The 24787-nt window shown below is 44.0% G+C and overlaps 2 protein-coding genes and 1 long non-coding RNA gene across 6 annotated transcripts in view; 2 read left to right on the forward strand and 1 right to left on the reverse strand.

The window, feature by feature from the left end:
• The window catches only part of LOC141415543 (uncharacterized), a 340659-nt gene extending 329592 nt beyond the window's left edge, over positions 1-11067 (forward strand). For all 3 annotated transcript variants that reach the window (XR_012440525.1, XR_012440526.1, XR_012440527.1), the window contains one exon: positions 1584-11067. The gene's annotated coding sequence lies outside the window, so the exon portion shown is untranslated. The remainder of the gene's footprint in view (positions 1-1583) is intronic.
• LOC109696440 (procathepsin L) lies at positions 6688-12190 on the reverse strand. The gene is made up of 8 exons (XM_020179494.2): positions 12041-12190; positions 10947-11083; positions 10349-10471; positions 10100-10246; positions 9651-9875; positions 8716-8878; positions 8004-8121; positions 6688-7120 (listed from the first exon to the last, which is right to left on the reverse strand). Exons 2-8 carry the CDS (start codon positions 11070-11072, stop codon positions 7021-7023), a joined length of 1002 nt encoding a protein of 333 aa, XP_020035083.2. The 5' UTR covers positions 11073-11083; positions 12041-12190; the 3' UTR covers positions 6688-7020.
• A 1892-nt stretch (positions 12191-14082) lies between these two features.
• The window catches only part of LOC141415546 (uncharacterized), a 45202-nt gene continuing 34497 nt past the window's right edge, over positions 14083-24787 (forward strand). For both annotated transcript variants that reach the window (XR_012440533.1, XR_012440534.1), the window contains exons 1-2: positions 14083-22681; positions 22790-22911. This is a non-coding gene — a long non-coding RNA (uncharacterized lncRNA). The remainder of the gene's footprint in view (positions 22682-22789; positions 22912-24787) is intronic.

Raw genomic sequence — 24787 nt, forward strand, 5'->3', positions numbered from 1 at the left:
CCTTGCAAATATTGGATTTGCCAATCCTTGCAATCCCATGAGCCAATTCCTTAGAATACACATTTTGCTACTGGTAGTTTCTAGGAGAAAAGAAACATAAGAATGAGTTTTCTGATTTGGCTCTATGGTTTCTGGATTTGATTCTCTAATCTGATGCAATTCAAAGGCAATAATGACTGTTTGCATTGGGAAAGGAAGCACTGACAGTTCATGGTGAGATGTGGCAGAAACACAATGTCACCACTGAATCCTCTAAATCAAACACTAAGAGGCACTTTTCTGGGTGACTATGTATTTGATACAGTAGGACTTTTTTTTTGTCAAACAAACCAATTCAAGACTAGCTGGTTGCTTGTAACTGTCCTGGACAAAGTAGGGAAAGAGAAGATGAGCTCAGGGTTTTGAATTCCTGACTCAAGTCCACACAAACCACCTGAAAATTTCTATATTTTCTGAAAAACTGTTACCTCCTGGTTGCCACAGAGCTATAGGATTTCTGGAAACCAACCCCAAGGTCTCATCCTGTGAGTGAATGAAATGCAATGCAATCTAAATCTCATCTCATTGGGTGTAGGCTGTTAAGAGTGATGGGTAGGAAATAGGATCCTAAAATTTAGAGGATATATGGGCACATCCTGGTGAGGTTGGAGACATTGAAACCCTAAATTCTGCTGAGTCTTTTTTATCAGGAGAAGCAGCTCTGCCATCCCCAAATGGGGAAGTTAACTTCTGTGCCTGGGAAATCTATAATGGCCACCCCTGAGGTAATTGCCCTGCAAGACACTGTTGGTTTTCAACAGTCACCAATACTCTTTGTTTACAAACCTATAACTAGATCAGATTCCTCCTCCACCATCCCCTAGGTGACACCCTGGCCTGTCTTCAGCAAGAATTGTCTTAGGTCTATTTAGCCTGAATTGTCCTTACCTCTGATGTTCCATCTTAGTAGTTTTTCATGCATTGACTCCACTGTGCTCCTTGGCTATAAATTTCTACTTGTGTTTGTAGGCTGAGCCCAATGTCTTTCCTTGCCTGTAAAAGCCCATTACAGCTGTCCTTACACCTATTGTGATGGTCTTGGATAAAGTCTACTTTACCATGCTTTTCTTACCCCCATGACTCTGAGAAATTAAGAGTATTCTTGAAGAGGTCTATGTTTACTCATCTTTACAGATCAGAAATTGTAGTGAGAACTGCTGCCAGCGGCCTGGGATCCTTCAATGCAATGGGAGTAATTGGCAGAGTCAAGTGGTGGCACTTAGTCACCAAAGACAAGGTGCATGTGATTATTATAATGAACAGCACAGTGAAAGCAGCAGGTAGAATTGTTCGACGTGTAGTAGCTTACAGAATTGGCTACTTGATCATCCTACCCATAAGAGGGAAATAGATGGGATAAACAGTAAAATAAGTTGAAAATTCTTACTTGAACTGTATGCACAGAAGAATTCACCAATGTTTAACTTGGATAAAAAATCAATTCCCAGACTTGAGTCAGTTTGCAGACCCAAAGTTCCATAAATAATGGAAAGTCATAGCCCCATTTCACTGCCAAAAATTTATACTGTTAATTTTTCTCTCAGCTGCCCCCAGAGGGACTTTCTGCCCTGGACCAAGATGGCAGCACGTTGATGGCAGGGAGAGGATTATCGGACGTTGGCTCTGAAATCACACTCAGAAGACTCCAGGAGGTCCATTCCATCACTGTGGTCCACAAGTGAAAGTAGGGGCTCATAGGAGTAGGTGGCCCATGGAGTCTTAGTCCAGGTTCGTCTGAGAGTAGGCCCCGTGTGGTGATCTCACCTGTGCTAGAATGAGTGACTGGAATTAATATACGTAGCAGTTGGCAGAATCCCTGACCTGAGAAGTAAGGACAACTGCCAAATGTAAGTCACTTGAACTGCCTCCATCTAGAGAAATAGCTAACCCATAGCAATCCTGCATTCTTGTAGGGATTGCAGAGATCAGGGCCACCTTCAAAGACTTCAAGGATGCAAGTGGTTGTTCCACATTCCCATTCTATTACCCAGTGAAGAAAACTTGCATGAATCTTGGAGAATGAGAAAAAATGACTGAAAACCTAAACAAGTGTGACACCAATTACAAATGCTATTCCATATGTGATTCCATCGCTTGAGCAAATTAACATACCCCCTGGTACCTCCTCTGCATTTACTGATCAGGCAAATGCTTTTCTCTTGATATCTGCTACCAAAGTCCACAGGAAGCAAATTTATTTTCAGCTGACAAGCCCAGCAACACACCTTCATTGTCCTGTCTCAGAGGTAGATCAACTCTCCAGCTCTGTCACAGTTTAGTCTGTAGGAATCTAAGTTGTCTCTCCTTCCCATAAGCTGTTACACTGGTCCATTACACTGATGACCTTATGCTGGTTGGAAATAGTAAGAAGTAGCAACTATTCACAAGACATTTGTGCGTCAGAGGGCAGGAAATAAGTCTTACACAAAGCCAGGTGCCTTCTACCTCAGTGAAATTTCTAGGTGTGCAGATCTGTGGAGACTGTTGAGATACCCCTTCTATGTTAGCTTTCTGTAGCTGTGACCAAAATAACTTAAAGGGAGGAATGATTTATTGTGGTTCATAGATTCAGAGGTTTCAGTCTGTGGCCCACTGGCTCCATTTGGGTCTGAGGTAAGGCTGAGCACTGTGGTGGTGGGAACATGTGGAGCTACTCACTTCATGATGGACAAGAAACAGAGAGAGAGAGAGAGAGAGAGAGAGAGAGAGAGAGAGAGAGAGAGAGAGAGAGACTGGGTTAGGTCTTCAAGAGCATGCCTCTAGTGACATACTCCCACCAGTTAGGCCCCATCTCTTCAAGTTTCCAGCACCTCCCAAAATAGTGGGGGACATTTCATATTTAAGCTGTAGCACCTTCTAAGGATAAGTCATCGCATCTGTCCTCTTCTACAACCAAAACAGAAGCCCAACACTTTTAGGGCCTCTTTGGATTTTGAAGGCAACGTTTATTTGGTTGCATTACTCTGGCCTCTTTGCTCAGCAACTCAAAAACCTGCGAGCTTTGAGGGGGGCCCAGGCAAGAGAAGGGTTCGCAACAGGTTCAGGCTGCCGTCCCTTCTGCTCTGCCACTTGGGCTATCAGATCCAGCAGATCCAAAGTAGTGTGCAGTGTCCGTGTGGAGCCACTGGTAGGTCCCTATAGATGAACCACAATGCAAGACCCTTAGAATTTTGGAATATGCCATCCTCTGCAGACAACTACTCTCCTTTTTTTTGCAGTGCTGGGACTTGAACCCAAGGCCTTCACCTTGGCCTATTTTTGTGAACAGTTTTTCAAGTTAGGGTCTTGAGAACTATTTGCCTGAGCTGACTTCAAACCGTGACCATCCTGATCTCTGCCTCCTCAGTAGCTAGGATTACAGGCGTGAGCTACCAGCACCTGGCACTACTCTCATTTGGCTTGCTGTGGTCTTAAGAGATTGAATGCTTAATCATGTACCCCCTACTTACCTTGTGACCTGAGCTGCCCATCATGAATCTGACCCTCCAAGACCTAAAGTTGAGCTTGCACAGCAGCACTCTCTCATCAAATGGGAGAAGGATGTATGTGATTGGGCCTGAGCAAGCCACAGGGGAGTTGCATGAGAAAGGCATCTGAATGCTGATGGTCCTCACTCCTGCCCTGACCTCCTCTCTCCCAGCCCATACCTATGGCTCCATAGAGTGTGCTAAGATCTGTTGACTAAGGAAGAGAAATCGTGGGCCTGGCTTACAGAAGTTTGGGGCAATATGCAGACATCACCTGAAAGCAGAGCTGCAACACCACACGCCTTTTTGGGGGACATCCTTGAAGGACGGTGGCGAAAGGAAATTGTTCCGGTGGACAGAATTTTGAGTAGTGCACCTGGTAATTCGTTTTGCTCAGAAGGAGAAATGGCTGAACGTGAGATTAAACACTGATTCTTGGGCTGTGGGTGAGGATTTGACTGGTTAGGAACCTGGAAGAAATGAGATAGGAGATTGGTGACAAGGTGGCTTGGGGAGCAGGTATGTGGGTAGATTTCTCTGAATGGGCAAAACAATGTGCAGATGTTTGTAAATACCAAGTGAATTGTCATCATAGGGTGACCTCAGCAGAGGAAGATTTTAAGAATGGAGTGAATACAATGCTCTTTCTGTAGATACCAGTCTGCCTCTTTCCCAGCCCCATGGGTTTGTGAACAGTGGCCATGGTGGCAAGGATGGGGGCCACACATGGGCTCAAGGCAGGGACCATGACAACTTGCTTCATTCTCATGTCCTTAGAGTCTAGCATAGTGTTGTCAGATAGGTGCCCAATAAACAGTTCAATGAGTAAATACACGAACTATGAGCTTAAAATGTAGTACCAAGGAAAGAAACCATGGGACAGCCCCTTGGTAAGTTTTACTTATTAATTGCCTAAAACTAGAGATGCTCATGAACATTTGTGATACTCAGTGTTTACAGTGAAGTGGCTTGGGAGATACACTAATATTTGTTCTTCCTAAGATGTCAGTTTTTCCTTTGTATTTTCCTATCAGTCAAAAGGGAAATGACTTTAAAACACCTGATTTCAAATTTCATAGGCAACATACACAAATGTGAAATGCACGTGGTGTGAGTGGGGGATTCCTCAGTCACTCCAAGACTTGCCCCTCCTTCAGTAAGATGTGTTCCAACTATACCCCCATCAGCAAAGCCCTCCCCTCACAATTGCTGTCATTTCCATCTCACCTTCCCTATGTCCTTTGCAATTTAACTAGGAAAACTATTTAGATGCTGGCATTAAATTTGTGCTTTCAACTTACTTTTTCAAGTCTACTGGCTTCTTTGAAAGATGCTTTTAAGGGCTTGGGGGTGTGTCTCAAGTGGTAAAGCACTTGCCTACTATATGCATGCAAGGCCTGAGTTCAATCCCCAATACAGCAAAAATAAATAAAAATTTTAAGAATGCTTTCAGATGACAGATGTGGCTTGGAACGTCTCACGAGTATAAAACATTTTAAAGACCTTTGAAAATTACAAAGCCTTCTAATAGCTCTATTATAATTTGGACACCTGAGGGTTGTTCTGCTTTGATAGGCTTAGAATTTTATTACTTAAATAAGAAGCCATCCCACTTTCATTCCATTTGTCAACTACATGTCTCATTAGAACTCTGGGGTTGTTCTAGGAATCTGTGGACAATGTTGAATTAAGACTGCAGCTGTAAAGTAAGATAAAGAAGTTCTATCTTAGGTTATGGATGAGGCTTAGTAAATAGAGCACTTGCCTAGCTCAAGCAAGGCCCTGGGTTCCATATCCAGCACTGCAAAAACAAAAACAAGGACATCCTTTTTCAGAGAAAGTGACTGAACATACTAGATGGCTGTGGAGGAAGGCTACCAAAGTTTTGCAGGATATGAGGTCCCCCTTAAGACTCAGTTAAATCTTTTACCAGCTTATCATTTGGGTTTCCTTACTTGACTGGGAATTCAAACACACAGTCATAGCTTTTAGAGTTTATACACACACATAATTGTTTAGCTTTGCAGAATATGGATTATTTCCACTGTTTTTTCCACTAATAAAAATACATGCTTGCTACAGAACAATTTAAATAATCAGTCCTACTTCACACACAAGTTTGGAGTATTTCCTTTCAGTCTTTAGAGCAAGCATGTATGTTTAATTTGTATTTACTATCTGTGTACTACACACGGTTTGTTTTGTTCCTTTCTGAGTTTATTTTTAAACCAGGGATTAGGTAGTTCAAATATGGCCTAGTGACTTCTGGCCTATCCTTCGCTGGTGATTTCTTACCCACCTTCCAAAGCCAAAGGTCTACTTTCAAAGCCTGGCCTAGTTTCCTGTGGACCTTGAACACACGTCTCATCCTATTTCCAGACACCTGAGATTTGTCAGTCCAAAGGTTGTTTTTGTCAACACTAGATAGCATGAAGAGCAAGGTACAATGGTCATCAGACTTGATAGAACAAAAACAAAACAGCAATCCATGGTGTCTGGTCTCTCCTAGAACTGCAAAGTAGTCAGGTAGTCTTTGTCTGCAATTCAGGTGTTCCAGTAACTGGCACTGTGACTTTCATCATATAATCTAACCACTTTAAGTCAAAGTAAGTGATCTTTTCTACTAAAACCTATGAATATGTGTCTGTTCATTTTCCTGAGTTCTTCCAGATGTCTTATTTTTCTAGATTTAAGAATTGGGTAAGTGCTAGAGTTCTATTGCACAGAAAAGTGAGAGTAGTTAATAATGTACACTTCAAAACATCTAGGAGAGGTTTTAAATATTCTTATAACGAAGATATCAACGGCCAGTCATGGTGGCCTACGCCTATAATCCCAGCACTTGGGAGGCTGAGGCCAGCCTGGGCTACATAGTGAGATTCTGCCTCAAACCAAAAGAAATGGTAAATATTTGAGGCACTGAGTAAGTTTATTAGCCCAATTTGATCATCTCACAATGATCAAAGAAAATGATATAACATGGTATTGTATCCATTATTGAATGTAAGCTAAAACTATGAAATAAAGAGTTGGGTTGCACACAGCCAATGGGCAGCTGACATAAAATTTGTGTATTTTTAACTAGAAAAGCCAGAAGGTCACCAGCATCTTTGTTTTCTGCCTAATGTACCATGGACATATTTCCCCAATACATCAAAAGCTGACACATCACAAACACAAGTTCCACCTTTATATACTGAACTAAATTTTATTTTTAAAAGGTAAAGAAAGTTTTATACATCCTTTTATAAAATGAAAATTCAAGTCTTTAAGCAGTGAGTTCTCAATATCAAAGCTGTTTATAACAGGAGTTAAAAGTAGTTGGTAACATTTTACCCTTGTAAAAATGTCACAGAATTCAAATTGTAACTTGGATCCTCAATGATTCAAGTGTCCTGGTGTGTCTTATACAATAAGGGTTGGTCAGTTTTAAGACAGAATTCCTCTGGACACCCAGTCCGTTCTGTAAGTCCTTTACTTCCACCTTCCAGCAGCTTGCAACTCATGGTGGGACTCACACGGTGGGATAGCTGGCTGCTGTGGCAAGTCCACAGTGGTTGTTCCTGTCCTTGGCTATTTTGACAAAACCTTCTGCACCCCACTCAGGACCCCAGCTGAAAGGTTTTTCCATTTTGTACCACAGGTTGAAAAAAGGAAATCAAGAAAATATTAGCTTCATTAATAATTAATACTTAAAAAAGTACTTACCATGTCAGACACTAGCATAAGTGCTATCACAGCTATATATAAAATATATAAATATTAATCCCTGCAGGTCTTTAACTTTTAAGAATGGAAACTGAGGCAGAACTAGGATTCTAATATAGCAGACTATCTCCATATCATATATTACATCTCTATGAAAGAAGAGTTGAGAATAAAATGCAAAGGCAGAACATCAAATGACAGGAGGAAGATGTCACACAGGCCACAATCTTTCAGACTTAATGAGGAATCAGCGGAGGCAAAATTAGACAGAAAAAGAAATGTTCCGAAACTGGAAGGTCCTACAACCTTTTACTTGAAATCCAACCAAAGGTTGTTTCAGAATTAAGAAACTTCAGAATTTAGAAATACAAGGTTATAAATAGACAGGAATAACCTCAACAAGCTTGGAATATAATCATTTTTGTGTGTGCTATTGGAGTTTGAACTCAGGGCCTCACGCTTGCTACTACTTGAGCCACTCCAACAGCCCTATTTTGTGTTGGTTTTTTCTTTAAGATAGGGTCTCACCAACTATTTACCAGAGGCTGGCTTCACTTTGAACCTTAATCCTCCTGATCGCTGCCTCCTGAGTAGTTAGGATTACAGGAGTGAGCTATGGGTGCCAGGTTTAAGCTTGGTATATAAATTTATAATAAAATACTAATACTTCATTCTAAATGGGAAAAAGATTTTTTGATTTAAAAATTGAACTTCTGTGGCCTTTATCCAAATGCTGATCCTAAATAAGGAGTCTTTTTCATTTAAAGTGTAATATTTAGAATTTTATACCTGTTCTTCACAAGCCAATATTTATTTTTGTCTGCATCTGTTCCTTCAAAACCATAGCCAATCACTAGGACACCGTGATCGAGGTCCTGGCTGCTACAATCTGGATCAAAATAAATGCCTGGAAGAGTAAAATCAGCATCGGAGTGAGATCCAATTAATGCATTATGGTGACTACTATCACCTGGATGAGTCTCAAAATTCAAAGAAATGTCATAAACAAATTCTACATACTGTGGAAGACCTTAAATATTTGCCAACAAATAGCAATGGTTGATTAAACCAACAAAATTCAAGAAGTCCAAGATAATTCCCCACTGTCCCACCTCCAACTCAGATCTACTTTCTTAAAGGCCAAGATGATTTAGACATTTATCTGTTAGCCAACATACCAATTAGCACAATTCTCTTCTAAATATAAAAAAATAGCACATACACATACAAACTTAAAATCTCATACCTGCCCCACAACAGGGTTCTTCCTCACAGCCCTAACTACTGCAACTGGAGAAGGGTTAAGTAAATTACATGGTATCTATAAACTAACAGTAGTTAATAATCATGAGGAAATGCTCAATTATGTCCAATGGAAACACCTCTATGTAAAATACACATTCAATATCGTAACAGTCTGGAAAGCAGGACTTCATAGCAGAGTCTGCCAGGCTGGGATTTTCCAGTTCTGCCTTACTTTCTGTAATAAGATAACACTTACCTGATTTGTAGAACTGGAAGGATGCATGACCTGCATCCATAGCAGCAGAAATGGGCCCCACAGTGGCCACTGCCTTCATAAGGGCCTTCTCCCGCTGTGGGATGTCCACGAACCCAGTGTCGTTAGCCACAGAACACTCAGGCCTGTACTTACAGGTTCCATCCTTTTAAAGTTAAAAAGGAAGAGACTTGATTACTACTACCACTTACTTCCTAGGGAACACTGAGTTCTAGAATCAGAACATTCAACAATTTGCTGCTTATGATTTTCAAGTCACCATTCCAGGAAGTGGAATGCCATTAGTTGATTTGAAACTTAAAGATCAGTTGAGTTGGGCACCAGTGGCTCGCACCTGTAATCCTAGTTACTCAGGAGCAGGAGGATCGAGGTTCAAAGCCAGCTGGAGCAAACAGTACTTGAGACCCTATCTCAAAAACAACCCATCACAAAAAAATGTTGGTTGAGTGGCTCAAGGTGAAGGCCCTGAGTTCAAACCCCTGTACTGGAAAAATAAATTAGTTGAGGGATGAAGTTGTGGCTCAAGTGCTAGAGTGGCAGAGCAAGTGCAAAGCCCTGAGTTCAAACCCCAGTATGGGGTTTGTGCTGCACAGAAGAACAATTACATGTTAACCAACTAATCAGAGAACTGTGCAAAGGCTAATAACTTATAATGACAGCACTAATAGTTTGGAGATAGTCACATCTAAAATGTGACTTCTAGGCTGGCAGGGTGGCGCAAGTGACAGAGCGCCTGCCTAGCAAGTGTGAGGCCCTGAGATCAAACCCCAGTGCTGTCAACACACACACACACACACACACACACACACACAACACAACCTCCCCCCCAAAAATGTGACTTCTAAAAAAGATGACTGTTATCTCTGAAAGTGTTCCACAAAGCTGAAATGAGAGTAAAGTAAGAAGCTTCATTTTACCTTTGCTTCATAAGGATAGGATTCCTCGGAGTCCAGGCCTCTGTTTTCCTTAATGTACTGGAAGGCATAATCCATCAGACCACCATCGCAGCCCTGGTTGCCTTGAGGCTTAGAACAGTCCACTAGGTTCTGCTCACTAAGTGGGACCAGTTTGCCAGTTTTCTGGAACATCTGTCCTTCCAGGGCACCAGTTGCACTAAAAGCCCAACAAGAACCACACTGACCCTGAAAAGGAAATAAAAAACTGATGGTTTACAAGACAAAAGATTGGCAACAGCTTATGTACTTTAATATTTTTTAAAAAACAGCAGGAGCATGGCGAGAGTCACTGAAGCACAATGTTAGAACAATGAACCGTGCATCACTCTACAATCTACCAAAGTGACTAGGCCAGTCCTTCTTGGCTTTCCCGTGGGAAGTGGAAGGTCTGAATGTTGACACTGCCATACCTGATTCTTCACAGGTGTCACGTAGCCTTTCTCTCTCCAATCCATAGACTTGGGGATGCTCCCCAACAGAGGTTCCTGAAACACTTTCCCCTTCTTGTGCTTCTGCCTTTGGAAGCCATTCATCACCTGCCTGAATTCTTCACTGGTCTTCAAGGAAACAGAATAAAAAGTTGAAAAGGCAAGAGATCATTATTTGTAAAGAACTGAGAAGAGGAAGCACGGTAGACAAGCAATGCACATCACACTCACCATGTCCCCAAAGGCATTCATTTCCATGGTGAAGCCATGTTTCCCTTGGTTGTGTTCCTCATTGTGGAGATCAATCATTTTCATGTTCTTCTCCCATACTGCTCTCCTCCAGCCTTCCTCATTCTAGAAGCAAACGTACAACTGATAGTTTTTATTTGTACTTAAAATCCAACCCATAGCTGGGTGCTCACTCCTGTAATTCTAGCTACTCAGGAAGCAGAGATCAGAACAATCTCAGTTCAAAGCCAGCCCTGGGGCATATAGTTCACCAGACCCTATCTTGAAAAACACACATTACAAAAGGGCTGGTGGAATGGTTCAAGTGGTAGAGGGCCTGCCTAGCAAGGGTGAGGCCCTGAGTTTAAAACCCCAGTTCTGCCAAAAATACAAAAACAAAACAAAACAAAACAAAAAAACCAGCCCATGCTCACTAAGTGGATTTGTATGCAGAGATGCGAAACTGTGGCTAAGGTGTTTTCTACATTGAGGTCACAACTGGTCTGTCATTAGATTACTGCTTCGGTAGCTGGCTACTCCCCAGCCATAAACTCTCAAGAGCAAGGACCATAATCTCCAGGACAGTTTTGATGTTACCAACCGTGCCATAAAGTCTCTTGTGTGTTGACTTCCACCGGTACCACTGCGTATCTAAGTTTTGATCAAGTTTTGGAGTCGCCAAGGCTATTCCCAAGCAACAGGTTGCCAGGAAGAATGAAAGACTCATGGTTCAAAAACCTAGGAAGGGAAAAGAAACGAGTAAATCGGATGAAAGCAGTTTATATATATAAAGTTAAAAGTCTCCCATAATAGAGTAGAAACATTTTAATTACTTTCCCATGTATAAACATAAAAACTGAAAAGGCTAATGATCTGCGTGGAAGAAACAGAGGCCAGGGATTAATTTTAAAAAGTTATTTAATTCAGCTATTGAAAAGAAAGAGCTTGATAAGTGCTCTAAGAATTCAAATAAACTTCAAATTTCAATTCCTACAATGCAAAAATTTGGATTTTGGTAATCTCATCGTCCCTTATGGTATAGAATCAAGGCAACAACTAAGAAACAAGGAAATGGTTCGTGCAGTTTACTGCTTACTGGCAGTACTGAGGTACGTCCAGCAGAATCTCACTAAGAAGGACATCTAATCTGAAGGAGGGGGCCAGGAGATCCCCAACAATTCGGACATCATTTTCCTTAACGCACAGCAGAAGGTGAGACTTGCAGGACGGAAACCTCTGAGAACACCCTCCTCCCAGGAGCTCCGGGTCCGGACCGAGCCCTCCCCCCCGCCCCCCCCGTCGACTCAGCGCCCATGGCCGAACTGGGCCGGGCCGGACCGGGGTCCTTCAGCTCCCGCCCTCCATGCAGGCCAGCCACTGTCTGAAGATGTCATGGCGGCGCTGGGAGCGATGCGCACCGGGACCGGGGACCCGGCTTGCGGGGGTCCCGCTGCCCTGTCTGACTCAGCCAGGCCCGCAGACTCGTGCGGGCCCGCACAACCCGGGACCCCGGCCCCTGCTGCACTTTCTCTGCCCCCTCCCGCGATCCCAAATCGTCAAGGACGGCAGAGCTCGGTAGCTCTGCCACTTCCTCTACCACATCCCTGCGGGGGTCGGAACCGGTCCGGCCCGGTCCAGCGCGGTCCTCCAGATCCATCCCGGCACCCTCGGCGTTGCAGCCCCGCGGACGCTCACCCGGCGCGGCTGCAGCTGCGCAGGCGCACTCCGCACACGCAGCTCCGCCGAGGTCGTTCGAGGTCCGGGAATCTGGCCCAGTCGCGCCTGACTCAGGCTTTAAAGCCCCAGGTCCGCGGCCAGGCCGGCTCCGCCCCCGCCGCCGGCTCGCGCTGCCATTGGCTGTGCCGGTCCGGTGGGCGGAGCCGTGCGGGCTGTCTGACTCCCGGCGCGTGACGCCGCTGGCTTCCAACCTGTCCTAAGGCCTCCTGCCTCCGGAGGTTCTGGGAAAGGTCGTCCCCTCGGGGCAGAGTAGGGTAGGGACCCTTCCTAGGAGTGTGGGGTGGGGGGCCGGTATCAACGAAGGTGCACGACTGAAGGCCCTGGTAGGAGCCTCGTGCTCCATGCGTGTTTTCAGCCTAACCCCGCTTTTTCCTGTAGTCTTTGGGTCCCCGGGATTTGAACTCAGGGCCTTGAGGTGCTCCGCCGCTCGAGCTACTCCGCCATCCCTTTTTTTGTGTAGGATATTTTCCAGATAGGGTCTCCCGAACTATTTGTGGGGCTGGCCTGCAATCGTGATCCTGCTGATCTCTACCTCCTAAGTAGCTAGGATTTACAAGGGTGAGCCACTGTTGCTGGACAGTCCTAGAGTTTTTTGGTTAAATCTGTAGGGTGGAGAGCCTGTGTGCTGTCATCTAATGGTTGCTGTGAATTCCCAGCAAAGGTGGGGCTGGATGGAGGAATACAGAACCCGAGGACACAGTGTTATATCCCATTTCAGGATGGGCTTCGACCGAGTTTGAGAAAAATCTGGTAGGAAAAGCAGATGGTGCCAAGGTCAAGGTCCAGGCCCTACAACGGAAGGGGACTGATGGGGGAAAAGGGGCCTCCAAGACCGTGTTTTCTAATGCATCCTGTCCTGGCTTCTGTGTTCAGGGGTTCTGTCCCCATAAGCCTTTCTCAAACCCACTAGAAATTATTTACAGAAAAAAAAATGGCTTAATAAAAAGGAACAAATTGGTTGGGAAGGATGAAGGGATGGAAGCTGCTACGTGTTCCTCACTCTGCCAATGTTTCTCTTGGAATTTTGGAAATTCACTTTAGTAATATGGGGGTTGGTGTTGAGCAATTTAGGGAAATGATTTAGCTGGAGAAAAAGTATATAGGTAAAGGTGTAAGGAAATCAAAGAAATGATTCTAAGTTTTTAATCACATAAGAAGCATGTTCATTACAGAAAATACATTGCAGAAAACAAACGTTGCTTGTCCCTTCCCCCACCACTTTTCTAGGCTTTTTTTTCCCCTACAAAAATGGAGTTATAGTTGTCAACTGTTACTGAAAAATTAAATGGATTGAGATAGATATAATTTTATCAATTTAAAAAACTAGCAAAAGAAATTGATAGCCTTTCTAAAAGCACAGACAAATAATTGTTCTTTAGAGAATCTCCTTATGTGGCCCAGGCTAGCCTCAACTTCCTGATCCTCCTGCCTCAGCCTCCAGAGTGTTGGGATTACAAGTATGAATCACCATAAATAAATTAATACACAAATTATTATTTATGTCTTTTAAAGTAGTAGAAGCCCTTCTCCCTCAAATGCAACTGTGGTGGGAAGCTCTCGGGTGGTGACAAAAATATACTATAAGTAGCTTGAGTTTTAATTTTTTTTCTAACTTAATCATGGTGTTCGAAACAATTATTATTCATAGGTGGGAATAAGCAGAGACAGGCTAGATTTTTAGGCTATTGTTCAGAACTTGCTATAACAAGGGAGACAGCCCAAAGACAGAGGAGAGGAAAAGCAAATTTGGTGTCCTCTGGTTTGCCCAGGGTGGGAAGCAAAGGCAAAAAATAAAGAAGTTGCAGGGTGCCAGTGGCTCATGCCTGTAATCCTTGCTACTCAGAGGCAGAGATCAGGAAGATTGAGGTTTGAAGCCAGCTTAGGTAAATAGTTTGTGAGACCCTATCTTGAAAAAAACCTTCACAAAAAAGGACTGGTGGCATGGTTCAAGATGTTAGGCCCTAAGTTGAAGTCCCAGTACAGGGTGGGGGTGTGTGGGGAGGATGAGGGTGGGGGTGGGGAATAGATAAATAAGGAAGTTGTCAGCCATTGAGTAAGTCCTGAGTGCTCTGAGCTGTGGGATTAAGTTGCTGTTCTTCTGTGGGTCAGAGTTGTATTGCTGTATAGTCTGTCCATTGTGTATTTGTTTACTCTATCACAAGCAATCTAAGTTATTCTAACACGTGGGTTTATAGCTGCCCTTGGGCCACAGCTCCTGAAGATTGCACAGGGTGGAAAAACCTGCCAGTGCATTAAGATGTGCGCCTTGAGTAACAGCCTGGCAGCAGTCCCAGCAGCAGAGGTGCTCCAAAGAATGGTATCCTCTCTATTTCTTGGAATTCGAAATGCATTGGCGAAAACACAGCCCTTCTATGTCCCCCAGATCTGAAGTTACACCAAGAGATACCTAAATGCAGGAGACATATGGGAAACGGCCACTGAACAAGAGATGGACGGCACCTTTATTCCAACTCATAGTGTCTCTTTATGTCTATTTACACACAGTTTGCTAAAAACACATTACAGAAATGTAGTATTATGGCCAGGCACCGGTGGTTGATGCCTGTAATCCTCGATACTCAGGAGGCAGAGATCAGGAGGATCGTGGTTCAAAGCCAGCCCAGGCAAATAGTTTGTGAGACCCTATCTTGAAAAACCCTTCAAAAAATAGGGCTGGTGGAGTGGCTCAAGAGGTAGGCCCTGAGTAAGTCCCAGTACTGGGGGAAAAAAAAAAAAAAAGAAATGTAGTATTACTAGTCGTGTTATTTCTCTTCCTATTTTTCAATCTCTACTTCTTTGCAAAATTATGTTGATGAGGGCTAATTATTCATAAAGTCACATTTGAGTCAAGTGACCAAACCTGGCCTCTGGCCTCCACTCTTGATAAAATGCCGTTGGCAGAACTTCCTGATTCCAATTTAAACTTCAGTGTCTGTGATAAAATATTCTGGTGCACATCATAGAGACTTCTTTTGCTCACTAGTAAAACAGGATATAATTCTTTACCCAGTCTGGAAGTTTTAAATGGTAGAGGAACTGGCAAATTTAGTGGGTTATTTAAGACCTAATACCTGTCTCCAATGTCACAACCCTTCCAATTTTTGAAAATTCACTGAGCCAACTCTTTAAAATGCTATCCAGCAAACTGTCCATTTGCAAAGTGATTTATTACCATCGACAATCATATTGGAAAATAATTATAATGGAAATCTCACCAATTGTAATGTAAAACAGCTTATAATTTGTGTGTGTGTTTGTGTGGTGGTACTGGGAATTGAACCCAAGGCCTCACACTTGCTCTCTCACTTAAGCCATGCCCCAGCCCTTTTGTTTTTTGAGATAGGGTCTTGTTAACTTTTCCCAGGCTGCCCTCAGACTGTCTGTCCTTCTGAGTAGCTGGGATTACAGGCATGTGGCATCATGCCTGGTCAGCCTGTCTTGATCTGTTGGTCACATGAAACCAATTATCGAATAGCTTACTGTTCTGAGTTTTTTAACTTTGTAGGGTTAAATCACCAGCCAATTTCTCAAGTAAGTAATTGAAATAAGAATTACTGAAGCTGGGTGCTGGTGGCCCATGCCTATAATCCTAGCTGCTTTGGGGGCAGAGATCAGGAGAATTGAGGTTTGAAGCCAGCCCACGGAAATAGTTCGAGAGACCCTATCTTGAAAAACCCTTCACAGAAATAGGGCTGATGGAGTGGCTCAAGGTGAAGGCCCTGTGTTCAAGCCCCAGAACTGCAAAAAAAATTAAATAAATAAATTACTGAAGCTCTTCCTTTGTGTTCACTGTCCTCTTCTTGTATAGTGTCAACATTTACTTACACATTCTACACCAGCCTTTCCTAACCTCTTTTCTGAAGCTCAATCTTTCCATGTTAAAATGAGATAACTATAATAAACTTGATTTTCAGCAAATGGACAGGGAACACGTCTGATGCATTTCAGTGAAATTACAAAGGGAACTGACTGTGAAATTTCTCCCTTCGTCTCAGACTGTAATCCACAAACTCTCAGCTGGATGCCAGATGATATCCTCCTCCAATCTGAAAAAACAGTCTTTTTAAGGAACAAAGCCTATCAGTCTCCTACGGCTATTGCACCAAAGTCCTACAAACTTGGTGCACATAGAGCTCACTTGTGTAAACCAGGATAATCTCTGCATCTGAAGATCTTTAACTTAATCACAGCCACAGTCTCTTCTGTATGAGATAACAGTCATAAGTCCACGAATTCAGATCTGATCTCTTTGGGGGCCATATTCATCCTGTTACCCATGGTGTAAGTAAAAGTCAGCTTCTTAACAAGTCTGATGGAAACTGTCAAAAACTGAGGCCACCCTGACTGGGACAGGTAGGCCCTAAACTCTGCGGGAATGTCCCATGTGTCATTTCTTCGTTCCATCTCAGGCCCAGATCTGTGCCTTTTGTGCTTGACCACAGACAACATTCTCTGCCTCAACTTCCCCTAGCAATTTTTGCCCCAGATTTTTAGGTTTTCCCACACCCACACAGCAGGTTTTGTTGTTGTTTTGTTTTGTTTTTTACTAACCCTGTACTCTTTACAAAGCCATTTACCCATAAAAGCATTATTTACTCATTGCTTTCCTGAGATGTCTCTGGTTTAGGCTTTAAGCATCATCCTATTGTAATAGAGTCTCCATTAATAGATTCTTTCCTTACTAATGTATGGATTTGCACCCCCCGCCCTGCCCCAACATACCCTGATCCCCTGCGTTTCATTATGGTCAGTGGTAAAGGCAGAGAAGACCTTTGTGCTAACAGTGTGAGTGCCTGGCATGCTTGGAAATTGTCACTGGAGAAAATTCCTGCTGTGCTGCTCTTGGTGGTGGTGATGCTCACAGCTGAGTGACTCTGAGGTGCCAGCGCTGCTCTGAGCATCTCACGCGCCCCTTCACACCGTCTTCACGACCTGGGGCAGTGCTTCTCCGTGTAGCTTCAGAACCACCTGGAGGGCTCAGGGAAAACTCAGATTGCTGAGCCCCCCACCCCCTAGGCTCTGATTCAGCAGGTCAGGGGTAGTGTTCCAGAATTTGCTGTCCTCACAAGTTCCCAAGGATGCAGATGCTGGGGATGGCGACCTTACATTGAGAGCCACTGCCCAGGAGATGAGTGCTCTTCTGTGTACCCCATTTTACAAGTGAGGGCGGTCATGGCATTGGGGTGCAGAGTCATGCCAGGTTCCTCCCTCACGTGAAGCAGTAATTTCAATACAAGTCAGGCCAGCAGGGCTTAGAAACGGAAAGCTGGGCTTTGGGCCTTCCTTCTCTACCAGTCCCAGTCCCCATGCCTTGCTTGGCAAACTCAACTGCGGGGGCCCCAGGGCACCCGGAGAAGTGGAATGTGATTGCTGAAGCATAGGAAGTAAAGCCCCAAGGCTCCCAGAGCCATTGTCTCTTGACTTTGATGCAGATGCCAGCTCATTGGTGTCACTGTGGAAGGAGGAAAAGACAGATGAGCCACCTAGAAGGTATGCTGCCAGGACAGGGCTGGGGATCTGAATCTTCCTGCCCCACCAGCATCCAGGAGGGCACTTTGTCCTGTTCCTCCTGTGTGCGTCCTCCCTCATCATTTCTAGAAGACAAAAGCCCTGCACCTTCCCTAGGATCCACTCATGGGCAGTTTTTTAAGCCTAATTAGGTGAGTAGCCAATTAGGTACAGTGCTGTCTCATGTAAGAAATGAAGTGGCTTACACCTGTAATCCTACTTACATGGGAAGCTGAGATTGGAAATACATGGTTCAAGGTTAGCCTGGGCAAGTAGTTTGGGAGACCCCTCCCCCAGGTCTCCATAATAACTAGAGCAAAATGGACTAGAGGTGTGGCTCAAGTGGTAAAGCACCTGCTTGGAAAGTGCCAAGCCCTGAGTTCAAACCCCAGTCTCATGGGGAAGAAAAAAGTAAGCGAGGTTCATTCATCAATTCCAAAAACAAAACAAATGCATTTTTTGGTGGTACTGGGATTTGAACTCAGGACCCTACGTTTGCTAGGTAAATATTCTATCTCCTAAGCTACACCTCCAACCCTTTTTTGCATTGGTTATTTCTGAAATAGGGTCCTTGCTTTATTCTGAGTGGCCCGGACTGTGATCCTTCTATTTGTCTTTTCCCCTCATAGCCAGGAAGACAGACGCAGGCCACTGTGCTTAGCCATTGATTGAGATGGGGTCTCACGTAAACTTTTTGCCAAGGCTGATCTCAAACCTCCAACCAGCTTGAGCCACTCTGTCTGTCCAAAAAATGCATTGTGAGGCCATAAAAAGGAACTGGAACCATATCTCGAGTATCTCATATCTCCTCTACGATTGTCTCAAAAACCAAAACCAGAGAAATCTTCCCCAAAGAAGCTTTGGAAGTTTTGCTAAGCTACTGACCCCTGTCTGGTTTAGGGTTTTTCCTTGTGTCCTGTTCCCTCCTCCAGCCTCCCCGCCCCAGTGGCTGTTGCCTCCCTATCTTGATTTAATTTTCCTGAAATCAGCCTGTGGTTTTGACCAAAAGGACATCTTAACTTTCTCCTTAAATCCATCCATAGGCCCCACTGAGGAACCAAGTTTTATCTTTTTTTTTTTTGGTGGTACTAGGGTTTGAACTCAGGGCCTCATCCTTGCTAGGCAGGCGATCTACCACTTGAGCCACTCTGCCAGCCCTTAAGCTTCATCTTTTAGAATTACTGCCCTGTCAAAATAAGGAGCTGACAGTTCTTTAGGATCACTTCTAAAATGCCAGATGAAATACCACACAGGGGATCAGGACAGAACACAATTCTGACCCAATGAAGCAACAATCATCTCTTTCCATGCATTTCCTGTTCATAGGGCCCACTGTCCAGATACTGTCCTCCTACTCTAAGTACAGGTATCAGATGACAGCAGAAGGCACAGGTCCCCCAGTTTTCTAGCCCCCCTGCATGGTGACTTAGTGAGGCTTTCTTTGAGTCTGGTGGTTCTGCCTGAGCATTGCCGTGGCCAGCACCCCAGGTTTGGTGTCAAGGGACTAAGGACCATACAAGGTGGCATTCTCAGACTAATCAGCGCCTACACTGGGATATGGCCTGTGCATGCTCTATACTTTCCCAGCTTCTACATGTCCACATGCTCTGTATAGAAAGTGTTGCTGACATGCAGCACTCAGTGGTGGTCAGGGATGTCTGCGTGGCTCTGTGGAAAGTGAGTGGAATTTCAACAAGTCAGTTTGGCAAGTGTTAAAGAAGAGTTTTTCTCCAGGTTCAAAGATTGAAATGATAATTTGAATGATCTTGGAAGAGTGGTTGAGTTCTAGCAGGAGGACGAGCAAAACCAAGTTACAGATCCCATCTGTATCTTAAGGGCAGAGACCTTTGGGGTCTCCAGTGGGGTGACTGACACCCAGTAGAATGACAACTGAATTGTAATCAACAACTCTCTGGGGACCTAAGTATGTGACCAGAGCTCAGTGGATCTCAGGTGAACTTGGGAAACTTTCCTTGCTCCCAGGACACAGAAATCCTAGATCCATCCCCCCATCTCCCCATCTTCTCCCCAGACACTTTCCACAGGCCATTTCCACTGAGGAAAAGGAATTGTATCAATGTCTGCTATCCAGAAACTCTACTCTCACTAGTATCCAAGACCTTACTACTATAAAAAGAAGAAATTTGCCTGCAGTGGTACTGTAATTGGGCATCTAGAATATGGAGGAGTAATTCAGCCACAGGGTGACCAGTGCAAGAACATACACCAGTTCCTGGTAGAGATTGGATTGGCTAAGGATGATCAGCTGAAGGTTCATGGGTTTTAAGTGCTTGTGGCTTTCTGAAGCTTAAGTGAGGATTTCCTTCCTGATCTCTGCTTCCTAAGTAGCTAAGCTTTTCTATTTTACATACTGTGTTATTCCATTGTTAGGGCTGAGGCGTCCCTGTGCATTTGGCTGTTGCTAGAGAGTTCTGGCTGTTTTTCCTGATGGCCTGTCCTACAAATTTCAGCCTTGCCTAGGCAGCACAGCAACTGCATAGAGCAATTATTTGCAATAAATCACAAAGTATGCATCTTCCTCAGCCTCTTCCTCTGTTTGAATACAATGAAGATGTGTCTAAAGGAAGTATCCCATATCAAGGTCTTTTAGGATGCCTGGGATTTTTGGAGGTTGACACAGTTCACAGGTTCAATGTGCCAAGGAGGAGGACAGGACAAAGAAAGCTGAAATGATGTCACGTTGGCTGATGTGCCTGACTTGATCCCATCTGGGGAGAAGCCGCTTGGGACGCTGTAGAAAAGCACTCAGCAGACAAAGACTGAAGCCAGCATGGGGCCTTTGGTTCTCTGGAAAGAAAGAGAGAGAGAGAGAGAGGGAAGGAAAGGAAGGAAAAGAGAGGGAAAAGGGAGGGGGGGAGACAGGTCTATACTGGGATGTGTCTTGGCCTTTAGCAGGCTGTGTGATTTTGAATAATAATAATCTCTGTCTTATTTATAAAATACAAAAGGAAGGAGTTGAACCAAATAGTCTCTAAGGACCTTTTTTTTTTCTTTAACTAAGGGTCTTCACCTTGAGCCACTCCACCATCACTTTTTGTGTTAGGTATTTTCAAGATAGGGTCTCGCAAACTACTTGCCTGGGTTGGTTTCAAACCTTGATCCTCGTGATCTCTGCCTATGAGTAGCTAGGATTACAGGTGTGAGCCAGTGGCACCTGGCAACATTCACCAATTTTAACCATACAGGTTGGTGAATTTTGAATGCATACATAAAAAGGCATACAGCTGTGTAACCATCACGTCACAGTCATGGTACAGGGCATTTCCATTACTTCACAAGCCCTCTGCCCCACACCTGGTCTCTGCTCTTTGTCACTGGAGTGTCTCTGTCACTTTATTAGAATTCCAGGTAACTGGACACATGCAGTCTGTATTCTTGGTGTCCAGCTTCTTCCACTCAGCACAGTGCTCCTGAGATCCGTGTTTGAGCATGGTGAATTTTGCTATGAGTTCATATCGGCCATTTGTATTTCTTTTAGAATAGACCTTTCATGTTGTCCTCTGTCCATTTTCTATTGGGTCATTGACCTTTTCACTATAAACTTATAGAGGTTCATTTCTGACAGTCAGCGAATAATATGGAAGTTGATTTTTTTTCCTAAAGCTTCTTCACTCTGTCTTTTCCCACCCTTTGGCCAGAGCAAGCAATGGCTGATGACGTTCTTGGAGCAGGCGAGGGCTGGAGATGTCATTCTTTCTTCCTTCTGCCACTGGAAGTGCTTGCTCCCTTTCACTGCCTTCCACAGGAGGAGGACACCCTGGCATGGCCATCTTGTCCTTAATCTCACCGATGGCCAGAGAAGGGGAAGGAGAGGACAGGGCAGCGCTCCAACCCCGCTCCTCCCATCTTTGTGCGGTTTACTCAACCTAAGTCACAACCTCCAGTTTCCGCTGCCCGGGTTTACCTGGAACTGAGACCAGAGTCCTCTGGGACAGAAGAAGGACTCTGACCCCGTGAAGTTTTGCTTCATTACTACTCCCAAGCACTCAGAAAACCTGCACAGAGCCGGCCATCCTTCATGGTGGCTTCTTCCCCATTCTTAGTGAAAAAGGGATACTGGGAAAATCTGTGGGACTGGGAGACAAGGAAACCTACTGAGAAGGGCAGGAAGGCCACTCCATCCCCATTTGGCACCAGAGGCTTCCTGCACCCCATTTCCCATTTTCCCTCTTTCTCAGGCTGCACCATAAGTTGGTGCTCAGATGAGCCCAGCACCTCTCACGGCCCCGCACAGGCAGCGAGAATGAGGGAGACCTCATCGTGCTCCTTTGCCACAGTGTGTCCCTGGCTTCCCAGGGAAGTCTTGCATCCCAAGGGCCAGGCTGTAATATGTGCCATGGGAGTGGTGGTGCCCCTTCCACCGGCCTCCCAGTGAAGCCGCTGTCATGTACCAACCTCAGCGCACAGCCACCAAGCACAGTGTCTCTGGGGAAATGCATTTTGTTTCCTTAACAGCCATTTGGCCCCACACTAAGGACACACAACTTGGATGTCCGTTTGGATCCTTCTCGGACATGTGTTTATACTTCAAACAGTCACAAGTTTGTTTTGTTGTCCAGTGCATCCAGCCTTTATCTGGTACAAAAAGAAATGGAAGAGGACATAAAGCAGCAAGGAGATTTGACATAGAGATGGCCATAATGGAAGAAAATTGTCTTGGCTCAACCCCGACATCCACCTAAAGTCTCTTTAATTGAGGTCTATTTACTGGAAAAACAACTGCATAATAGTTTTATTGGACAATTTAAGGGTATTTTTGTTCCAGAATTTCTTTATGGAACTCTTCAAGATTCCCATCTCTTACCCTGTGCTGTGGAATCTTGCCTGGAATCTGCAAATCCTCCGAATTTCTGGTGACTGGATGTTCACTCAAGATTCTGAAGTTTGGTTGTGACATATTAAGTCCCCTTCAAATCTTGAGTCTGACTCTGGGGTCCCCAGAAAGACTGGGAACCATTCTCAACATTTTCTGTGTGGGAGAGCACGTGCTTCACTGTGTTTCAACACAAGTAACCATGGCAGAGCTCTGTGGCTTGCTTCAATGAGTGCCTTCCACCGCGGGTGAGCCAGGTAGGCTTGGCCTCACAGGTATGTTTGTTCTGTGTTTCATATTCAGATGTGCGGCTCCAACAGTTTACTTTATCAGTTGCACTCTTTGTCTTCTGTGTGTTCTGTCAGGCATCAAGTACGGTGTCATCTCCATGTGGGTGCCCGGCAAACAGTAATTGATGGTGACCAGGGTAATGATGTTGATGAGTGACTCCATGAAACCAATGACTCACTTGGTTGAAGAGGCCCAGGTATAGCAGTTATGTAATGTTGTTTTACCAAACAGGTAATGTTTCATACCTCAGAGCAACAAAGAACATTCTGCCTGTTGGTGCTTAGTCACCTTTTCCAGTCAGAGGCCAAAAGGCTCTGTCTTCTGAAGACAGATCTTCTGAAAGCCCATGACCCTGGAGGCAGACCCTTCATGTGAGGGACACGGATGTTTCCTTTGGCTCAGGTGCCACCAAAACTGGTACCAAAACTCCCACAGTTGTTGGCAATCAAATAAACAAAAAGATGAAGCAAGAAACCTGAATCAGACCATAGAAACAATCAAACTGGCTTGAGGCTTCACAGTCATGGGTGGTGTTCCCACCCTCCGATGGAAAGCCCTTGACAGTTTCAAACAAACCGGCTGTGGATTGGATAAGTTTATAGGTAAACTTTGGATTTACCAACACTTGGGCCATTTTGACCTTTAATATAAAAATTTTGTATGACCAACCTAACAAAAGATTTAGGAATTATTTTACTCACAATATGTACAATTAAATATAAGTATATGCTGATGTAAAGATTAGCAAATTTTGAATGCTTGCTTTCTGGAAAATTTATACTTGTTCTTACTTGATGTTCCATTGAAGTGTAGGAACAAAAAAGTACTTCACATGTTTTCTAAAGTCAAAATTTAAAATTTGAGGGCTGAGGACAGCTCAGTGGTAAAATGCCTGCTTAGCATGCATGAGGCTCTGGGTTTGAACCCAACACCACACACACACACACACACATACATACACACACACACATACACACATACATACATACACACATACACACACATACACATACACACACACATACACACATACATACACACACATACACACATACATACACACACATACATACATACACACATACACACATACACACACATACACACATACACATGCATACATACACACATATATACATACACACACATACATACATACAAACACAGACACACACACATACATACACACACATACATACATACACACACATACACACATACATACACACACATACATACATACACACATATATATACATACACACATACATACATACACACACATACAAACACATACACACACACATACACACACACACACAATTGAAAATTAGCATTTGAATTTAGGAATATTTTTTTCCTGTGGAAAACTCCAATAGTGAAATCAGTATATTCTTGGGAGATAATAGTCCTCATCACCTTAAAGCAGGGGTAAATCTCTAGCCAGATGTGACCCATCATGATGAACACTTGTAAAACTGTGGATTCCTTTAGATAAAGTGTGCACTTTCCAATTCCTAAAGCCCTCCCCTACTCTCCAGATACCTTCCCCATTGGTCAGCACTTTCCTTCAGGGACTTCAAAGCACACCCATTGTCACTTTCCATCTTAGAGGACACGGATGTCTCATGGCTTCTCTTCTGATGTGATGAGGACCTCCTGGGTGGAGGAGTCAGGGAGAAAGCTGGGTCACCTCACAAACCCCCTGCGGTCTTGTCCTGTTCTCAGGCGTGAGCATAAGGAGACAAGGATCTCAGGAGATGGTGCTTAACTCCTCTCAAATCCAGAATATGTAAATACCTTCTAATTTTTAAATCTCTGTTTTGCAAATATAAAAAGCTTGATGATATTTAGCACTGATGAGAGTGTGGAGAGATGAGTCCTTTCATTTGCCAATAACTGATGTAATTTTTTGACCGGAAAATTGGAAATGTTTATAATTTAAAAAAAATGCATCTGGGCATAGTGGCATGCCTGTAATTTCAACATTTGGGAGGCTGAGGCAGAAGGATATGAGTTCAAGGCCAGACTGGCCAGACCCTGTTTCCAAAAGAAAAAAAAAGTATATGCCA

Source organism: Castor canadensis, chromosome 13 (assembly GCF_047511655.1).
Source record: "Castor canadensis chromosome 13, mCasCan1.hap1v2, whole genome shotgun sequence".
Lineage (NCBI taxonomy): Eukaryota > Metazoa > Chordata > Mammalia > Rodentia > Castoridae > Castor > Castor canadensis.

Bases quoted from the DNA above. Each gene is read 5' to 3' on its own strand.
- LOC109696440 (XM_020179494.2), bottom strand. From the start codon at position 11,072: ATGAGTCTTTCATTCTTCCTGGCAACCTGTTGCTTGGGAATAGCCTTG. The intron at 10,472-10,946 runs GTTGGTAACATC...GTTTGCTTCTAG, and splicing joins ACAAGAGACTTTATGGCACG to AATGAGGAAGGCTGGAGGAG. The intron at 7,121-8,003 runs GTATAAAATTCT...AAAACCTTTCAG, and splicing joins TATTGGCTTGTGAAGAACAG to CTGGGGTCCTGAGTGGGGTG.